The sequence below is a fragment of the Musa acuminata genome, chromosome BXJ1-4, assembly GCF_036884655.1.
Source record: "Musa acuminata AAA Group cultivar baxijiao chromosome BXJ1-4, Cavendish_Baxijiao_AAA, whole genome shotgun sequence".
Lineage (NCBI taxonomy): Eukaryota > Viridiplantae > Streptophyta > Magnoliopsida > Zingiberales > Musaceae > Musa > Musa acuminata.
The window spans coordinates 9,765,777-9,775,448 of record NC_088330.1 but is presented as its reverse complement, the minus strand read 5'-3'; the positions used below and the strand labels follow the sequence as shown (position 1 = coordinate 9,775,448).

Here is a 9,672-nt window from a genome sequence, read left to right as displayed (position 1 = left end):
CAACCTTTAATGGTTGGTGGGAGAATTGAAAGTTAGAAAATACAAATTTTAATGATTTACAAATGATAAGAGAAATCTCTTGATGAAGATCTTCAACATCAGAGCTAACAAGAAGCAGATGTGAATCTATGATTCATCCACAATCTCAAACCTAAAATTCAAGACATCAAATTTCAGGATGTTAAAAGCATTAAATTCTCATTCACATCTATATAATTTATAGTTATTCAACGTATCACTGGATAACTTCATAAAACTCAAGATTAACTTAAAAAACATTAACAATCACCTATAAACCTACAAGAGCAAGAGTTACATAATAAAAAAAATAATAATTAATATAAAACTTCAACATAAGATTCTAAACTTCTAAAACTGAGAGGTTTTTTTAACTTTTACAATACACATCAACTCAGATTTGTTTGAAATAACATTAGAAGCAAAGCGTACTTTAACAATAACATCGTGTCAAACTATTAAAGACTTAACAAAATCTTCTAACATTCTATAGTCTTAGCCCAAACCTAACATTAGGGTGAGTGATAAGTTAACCAGAAAAATTTATATAGGTAAGTTATAAAATACAATAAGTGACTAACATATTCTTGACAAAGAGATGACATATCATATGACCTAAGAATCAAGGTGCAAGGCATAGATACAAGAGTCATATATATAATTTTATTATAAGCATATTTAACAAGAGAGCAAAAAGCAATATATAAGCTACTCAATATCAAGATGCAACTAATTAACTCAAGAGTATAGTCATATTTTATATTTTCTTTGATTCACTTATAACAATAGAGTAAAAAGTATTATATGAGTATATCAAAAAACAAATACAAAATATAAGTTTAAGAGTTACATTTGACATTTCATTTATATATATCCAAAAGGTTTATCACCAAGCATAAGTTTCTTTTAATAAATGTAGTTCTTTCTGGCCCGAAACATCCCTTTTTCTTTCTCATGATATTGAGGGATGACTAGACCGAAAAAAAAAAATCAAATCATATCATATGAGGTAAATAATTTTTTTTTTCTCTGAAAGTTATCATAATTATTCATAATAAGATATTGGCTATAATTGAAGAGGTCTTATCAATCGAATTTATATTTATCCAAGATTTAAGCATAATTAATAATTTATATTCTCATTCTATTATTTTTTTCTCCCAAGGATGGGTAAATGATCTCTAATACCAAAGGAATTGTACAGTACAAAATAAACACATAAAAGAGACTAATTTAAAGTACGAAATAAACACATTTTGTTCTTATGTTTTTAAACAGAAATTATACATTTTGTTCAAATTATATGTTTTTATTTGGATTGAAAATATTAAAGAGGATTTCATTCCAATTTCATAGTGTACCAATAACACATAAGGCTTATGTACTTTGGAAAACATGCTAAAGAAACATAAGGGTGAAATTGTATCATAACATAACATAATCAATTTATTTCTAAATGATCATAAATATTAGTCTCGGATGTTTGGGAGCTTCATCCAATTCATTGGAGCAGAGCATCACAAGCTCTATGCATGACTCTTTTTTATTTCTGACAAAGGTTTATATTATCTCATAAACATTGAAATATAAAAGTATATTGTGAGCAAAAAAAGTTAGCAAACAAACATATATATATATATATATATATATATATATATATATATATATATATATATATATATATATATTTATATATGTGTGTGTGTGTGTGTGAAGCAATGTGAGGCAAATACATAACTTTTGCATAACCCATTTAGATACGATAAAAACTAATAATAAGAGATACAAGAATTTAAAGCAACCACATAAACTTATTTGAAAGAGAAATTTTTAGTTGAAATCAAGTTCATAAAGGTAGAAGCAAGAATTGATAAATTTAAAAATAAATATTATGGCAAAATATATGAGATATATTACACTAGATATTTAGATAATAAATTATACTCTAATTTACTCAAGTAAGATATTTTTTTGAAAGATATATAATTATACTTTCAGATAAAATAAGCTTTGTATAAATTGGAGTTATCTACGGATAGTTACAAGAAATTTAATATAGAGAGGTTAGAATATATTCTCTATTTAGCAGAATTCAAATACTTAAAAGGAATAAATATTTTGGTAGATATTTGCATTCTAAATCGTTCAAATAAAATACAAAAAGAAAGAGATAAGAGTCTAATTTTTTTTAAAAATTAAGTTTTGCCTAAATTAAAATTCTACATAATATATTATAGTTAAAATAAAATAGATAGACCAGAAGTCTCATAAATTTCAGATTAGCAAGTTTACAACTCAAATTAAGGTTAAAGAAATTTAAAAAAGGTAAAACTCTATAAATTACCCATAAATAAGATGAAATCAAGGATAGAAATCACTATCGAATGAGCTAAAATACTTGTCTTAGAAAGATTTAATCCGAAGGATGATGAATTTGTCCAAATCCTCAATTTTTCTTCAATTCCTTATATGGGTTGCAGTAAGATTCTCTTTTAGTAATTTTTTTTTCACTTTTTTTTTCTAATTGCTTAAGATTAGCTAACACAAAAATAATAATGTGCCAAGCGTACATAAAAAAAGTATAGATATCAAAAATATAACAAATATGATACATTCGTTATGTTAGTTAGTGACACATATCTTCTATTTTTTTATTAATTTAATATGAATCTTTCATAAATTACATTTAAATTTTAGAATTCATTCCTAATAGTAAGCTTCTAATATAAAATTATTTAATATAAAAAAGTATTAAATAAATTCTTATATTTAAATAATAAAATAAAATCATTGATATCATAAACAATTAAAAAAATCATTGATACAAGAAACTCTCATTCTTTCATTTCCATGGAAAGATCAAAGGAACCTAAATCTTATTATCTTAAACCTAACTCTTTTTGATGGAAATATGTTGGGGTGGCCATTAGGAGGATATATATATATATATATATATATATATATATATATATATATATATATATATATATATATATATATATATATATATATATATATATATATATATATATATATATATATATATATATATATATTGCTGAAGACAACTATGAATTAAGATGCATCCATTGACACAAGCAATTCAACTTTTTTTTATCTTCCATATATGTTTGAAATACACAATCAAGCCTTTTTCTCTCATTCTAACTCATAGTAATGCTTTGAATCATTTCTTATGCTCCAAAAAGAAACAGAAAACAAAAAAGAATGACAGAATCTTAAAACCTAATCATAAATCGAGAATGAGAGAAAAGGATATATGATTCTTTTTCGCAAAAGAACGAAGATTCGAGTCCAGAATCTTATTGTCAAACTCTTAGCACCTTCGGCTGTACTTCCTTTTTATCTCCTTCCATCTTCATCGAATGAAGGGTGCGCGGAGGTCCATGTTTGGCTGCGGCCTATCTCCTGCGCAGACTATGTTGGATTCAGCAGCTCCATTCCTCCATTGCAGAGTGTTTCGGCAGCAGAAGCACCTGCAGATCCCGCCGGGTGTCTCCACGTTCCTCCCTCTCGGAACACTCTAGGTCGACTCCGAACAACCTGACTCGCTTTGTCTTCGCCGTGCCACGGATCACCGCCGGTGAATCCAGAAGTAATGACGCCCCCGCCACTCCGCCGCCGGGTTGCACCCTGACTTGCGGCGGCGAATACGGCCTGCCTCCTCCGTATTGACCATGGTTCGAAGCCATATTGTACACGGGAGGCACGGCGAACGGGAAAAGCCCACCCCACTGTGGTACCGACGACCGGGCAGCAGAGAAGATCTGTGGGAGGGGAAGCGGCGGGCGGCATTGGGTTTGTTCCCGCCGGCGCCATCCAATGAAGAGGCGACCATGCCTGGCCGACGCTCCTGTACTAGCACGACCGAAGGAGACCGTGTCTCCGGATTCGAGCTGCTTGTCCTTCACGAACCGGCTCCACCCCTTGGTCATGACGTAGCTTTGGCTGCTGCCCCAGTACGAGTAGCGGAACTGCCACTGCTTTCCGGTACGATCCTCGAAGCACAGCAGGATGCCCTTGTCCGCGGCCAAGGGATCGAGGGGGAAGTACCTCTCCGCGTACTGCTTGGGGATCACAAGGCGGTTCAGCTTGCCGACATCGCTCGGCGTCACCACCTTGTCGAACATATGCTCTGGCTCCACAGGGGCGGCAGAGTCGGAAGCCACCGACGAGGTGGAAGAAGAGGAGGGGGCAGCGAACGGCATCTGTACTGTAAACACCTCCATATAGATGCAACTCGGTTGGAAATCTTTCTTTCTTCAGAGGATATAAGGCTTCACTTGTATCAATCAGAAGAAGATGAAGAAGGAGAGATAGAGATCATCATATCTGTATTGCCTTACAAAAGGATGAGTCTTGCACCTACAAACATGGATAGATAGACAGATGATTGAGAGGGAGGGAGGGAGGATATGGGTTCTATTGTTTGTTTCTCTGCCTTGCTAAGCTGATCCTGCATGTCCTACAGAGATCACTGGAGAAGGTAGGGATATATTTAGCTTCTGGCTAATAAACACACAGGAAATGGAAAGAGGAAGGAGAGTGGAGAGGGTAGGGAAAGAGTAGGAGAGGTATGACATTGAAGCTTTAGTAAGATAAGAGTATTGTGTTAGGTCTCATGTAACCTTTGGCTTCTTCATCCTATGGGTGTTTGTATATAGGCTGAGGACACTGATAACCCTGCAGAAGCCAGTTGGAGGAAGAGAAACCACACTGCTTTGAGGTTGGCTTGGCAAGGCAACTTGGGGCACTTTTCTACTCCATTTATTACTGTAGAAAAATATCAAACAATTAAGAGAGATGCATCATTGTTTGTTTACATGTCACTTGTTTGGATCACAATGTGGTGCACGCAAGGCAAATACTCCATCACTGTTCATCCCATTCAAATTTGATATGATTGTTAGGATGGGTGGAAAAGATAAAGACATTAGTACGAAGTCAATGGCAATCTTCTTGCTAAGCTTTGGCTTCAAGGGTGCCTTTGACTTTTGAGAAGAAGAAGGCTACCAGAACTCATGATCCTGGAAGAATTGCCAACAGTAATGTCATGATGCAACAGAGATATGATATAGAGATTCCAAACCCTATACTAACTGTCATCAGAATGATCATACTGCAAGTAAAATGGGAACGAAAGATGAGGAATTGGTCAACCCTAATTGTCTTACTGACCTGTCAAACTGAAGCAAAGTGCAAACTATCAATTCAGTTTTAATTGGAATACTAATAATCCCAAAAGTTCGAACTATTCAATATGTTTGTATATTGCAACACCCATCATATTATATATATATATATATACACAGAGAGAGAGAGAGAGAGAGAGAGAGAGAGAGAGAGTAGGAAGCTGTATCCATCACACTAAACCAAACCGTGGTCCTAATTGCAAGTAGAACTTGTATATGCTTGCTATTGAAGAGGCTGAAGAAGCATGCACGTTATGCCTCATGCATGCATTTGCATTAACTATCAATGTCATAATTGTCCATAGAGCAGCACAAGAAGGTAATCAACCTTCACAGCTGGGATAATGTGTACAATGGAAGTCATCTTCCCTTCTTATGAGGACAGTGAATGAATCTGCACCCCCTCCACCAACAATTTATTGAGTAGGTCGAACGAGAAGTAGGCCTCACAATTAAATAACAAGTAGAGTTGTTTAAGAACCCTAAAACCAAGTTTGCATAACGAATCAGAGATGAAGAACACAACCATTAATGGTGCTGCAACCAAGTGGGTGGAGAAAAGTATGTATTGTAATGAGATAAATGATGTCACCAGCATGAAGGAGACTGACGTTGGATTAGGGTTTCTATCAGAGACTGGGATTGTTTCATTAGTTTAAGACAAGTATTTTAAGTGGTCTTTGACTTTGAGGTGAGGCAAGTGAGCACCACCTTCATATCCAACTCCTCCACAACTTTTTGGTTGAACTATTCATCTCCTCTTGCACTTTGCTCTCATGAATCATTGTTGTTGTTTAGATAATGTTGGATTGGATCAACACAGCCTAATGACCCATTCCTGCTGTTTAGGAGACAGAATTCAGCATTAAACCATTACACAAGCTTTATGTTCTATGAATGCCATTTATATGAAATATGAGTTATATGATCCGGCATTGATAGTTCTATGGATCATTAGACAATCTTTATGTTCGATCCCCAACTTGTATGAACCATTACATGGTCAATGCAGTGGTCTTTTTGTTCAAATGCTCTGCACAAGTAGTTTCTTTTCTTCTTCTTTCTAAGGGAAGCAGTGTTCAAAGAAGTGCTGCTGCAGTTAACTGATGGCATATATCATACTAAGAACACTGATGAGAGAAATGTAGAGAGATTTCGCTTCTCATTCAGTATCTTGGCATATATCATACTACTGATTTCCAAAGACTCCTTATACTTGAAAACATAGACTAGTATCGAAAAAATGATCACCTTATAAAACCTCTATGTTGCTTGAAAGTGTAGTGGAATTCCTGAAGAAGCTAATATTCTGACCTCTGATGCATTCAGAGAGGCAAGCAAACCTCTGACTTTGTACCATAAACTAATTAATTTCATGAATTATGACAGCAAAGAAAATGTTCTCATTGTTTATTGCAGTTGGTACTCATGCTTGGATCTTGACAATTAAATCTATATTTGCCCCTCTTTCCTAGATGTTACTTGGACCACCATATTTGTTCCTTGACTGGCCTTTCTTGTGTGTCTTCAAGCCATGGAGGAGACTTGGGGACCTTTGTTGACTGTGACAATATATAAGTATATCCTGTACATGTTGTCAAAAAGCATCATGCAGAGTTCATGTCACCTAATCACTGTTTGTTCAAGATCAAGCATTAGATAACAAGAAGGAAGAGAGATGGACCACAGGAAAAACCAGTTTGGTGAGCATATGTAGTTCCTGCCTGTGAGCATTACTGCAACCCGGAAAACATGTACAGTTTTGAACTGTGAAAGCATCTCTGTTCCCCTGCTGCACCCTAGTAAGGTTGCATGAATGCGATGCTTTCATGACACTAAGTCGAAGCTAAGTTACATTCTGGGTGCAGGTTTTGTGCACCGAAATGGATGAGCAAACTAGCCACTCCGTGTGACATTGCCTTCTCACGCATCTTGAATAGCAGTCCTGGTTTTGTCTAGAGTATTAGAGTGGAACAAACAAATTAACAAATACTTGAAACATCCGAACCTAGTAGGACCACAAAAGCGATGATGAGTCCAGAGAGACTTGATTAACTAAAATAATGCATAAATCAAAATCAAAATGAAGATGAATTCAAAGAAAGTACTATTATATCATAGTAGATATCTTTTGATCACAAAGGAAAGAAAATGGACATGAGACAGAGCTGTCGGTATTAAAGAACTCTATGATACTACGAACGTGGGACTCTTAAATAATCATCAATCCTATGCTCTTTAATATGAAAGGTGCAAAAAGCGGTTGAGAGACGATGGAGAATGAAATGATAAACTCTAAATATCAAGATAAGATAGAAGGGCAGTTGCTAGAGAGCTTCACAAGGATTGTATCGACAAGAATTATGTCGAAGGGCTCATAAGATAGTCGAAAATGTGAGACTTCAAATTGATGCAATGGTGATTGACTAAAAAAGAGAGTAGGTAACATGCTATGATACCATTTTCCACTCTGAGAAGTGGACAGTAAAAAATATAAAAAAATTAATACATCCTAAAGAGATGACCGATCTATTAAAAACTTACTCTTCCAGGACAGTACTTCTAGGAAAACACTTTTAGATGACGTAAAATTTTAATCTTTTAGAACAACACTTCTAGCATCTTAGAAGTTCAATGAGAGGATGTGAATTTCAGTAACCAACTCAATACAAGTAGTACAACATTTCAAGTATTCCAGAAGTATGAGTAAAAAATAAGCTAACTAGTTTGATGTATATTGTTCAATTCTTAAGAAGCCGATGAAGTCAAATAACCATAGTCTCTTAACTTTTGAAGAATGGATGTAACTAGAACAATCCAATTCTCTAGTGGAGCTTTGGAAACTATAAAAGACTCTTAAAAGAGTAAAGATAATGCTTAGCTTATTCTCAAGAATGGTAATTGATTTTATCAAAGATAGCTTTTCTACTTCATTTTCTAAAAGCAAGATATTAGAAAGAAAAGATGATACAAACATACTGAAGATGATGAAAAGAGAAAAGAGTAAGCAATGAGCAATCTTGGAACTTCAAATTCTATGAGGAAGTCATTTTCCTCATAGACATAGGACATTTATGGGACTGATATGTAATAAGTCATTTTCCTTCATCAAAAAGATTCTATGCAAGAGAGCAAGTAACGAGCAATCTTGAAACTTCAAATTCTATGAGAAAATTATTTCTCTCATAGACATAGGATATTTATGGGATCGATACGTAATGATGAAGTCAATTTCCTTCATCAAAAGGATTCTATGCAAGAGAGCAAGCAGTAATCTTGAAACTTCAAATTCTATGAGGAAAATTATAGACATAGGACATTGAGACTGATACGTAATAAGGAAGTCATTTTCGTTCATAAAAAAGATTCTAAGCAAAAGAGCAAGTAATGAGCAATCTAGGAACTTCAAATTCTATGAGGAAGTCATTTTCCTCGTAGACATAAGATATTTATGGGACCGATATGTAATGAGAAAGTCAATTTCCTTCATCAAAAGGATTCTATATAAGAGAGCAAGCAATGAGTAATCTTGGAACTTCAAATTCTATAAAGAAGTTATTTTCCTAGTAGACAGGACATTTTAACATTTATGGGACTGATACATAATAAGTAAGTCATTTTTCTTCATCAAAAGGATTCTATGCAAGAGAGCAAGTAATAAGTAATCTTGGAACTTCAAATTCTATGAGGAAGTCATTTCCCTCGTAGACATAGAATATTTATGGGACCGATACGTAATGAGAAAGTGAATTTCCTTCGTCAAAAGGATTCTATGCAAGAGAACAAGCAATAAGTAATCTTGGAACTTCTAATTATATGAGGAAGTCATTTTCCTACATAGGATCAAATTATATGAGGAAGTCATTTTCCTCGTAGAAATAGAATATTTACGTGACTGATACGTAACGATGAAGCAAGCAATGAGCAATATTGAAATTTCAAATTTTATAAGGAAGTCATTTTCCTGCATCAAAAGGATTCATACACATCAACAAAATCAAACACAAGTCGCCCAATCCCATATCAGCGTAAGAATAATTGGTGATTTGAAGTAATATCAGAATAAGAATAAGAATAATCGGTGATTTGAAATAACTTTGGAGCATCAAAGTTTGACGGACTACCAAACGACTGAAGATGTAACAAGTCAAAAGATGAAAAAATAAATGAAGGTATAATATCACTGGGTCTTTATCGAATGTGTTCATACATTGTTCACACTTTTCAATTTAAATTATGGCTAATTGAAGGATTGACAGTCCCGTGGATGCTTGACTGTTAAATTTGATTCATTGCATACTTTCAATAATCTCGAAGTTGAAAAGAGAATGATAATAGTAGTAGCAGAATCATGAGATTGTACATGAAAGACAGCTCCAGATAATGTTGGTATCCATCGCTTGCAAAATGCAACACAATTCCAAAGTGATCGCCAAGGTTA

General features: G+C 34.2%; 1 protein-coding gene across 1 annotated transcript; it reads right to left on the bottom strand.

Moving 5' to 3' along the window:
• Positions 1 to 3,467: 3,467 nt before the first annotated feature.
• LOC103981257 (B3 domain-containing protein Os03g0120900-like) lies at positions 3,468 to 4,247 on the bottom strand. Its single transcript, XM_009397918.3, has one exon. The coding sequence runs from the start codon at positions 4,245 to 4,247 to the stop codon at positions 3,468 to 3,470; it is 780 nt and encodes a 259-aa protein (XP_009396193.2).
• Positions 4,248 to 9,672: the final 5,425 nt, after the last annotated feature.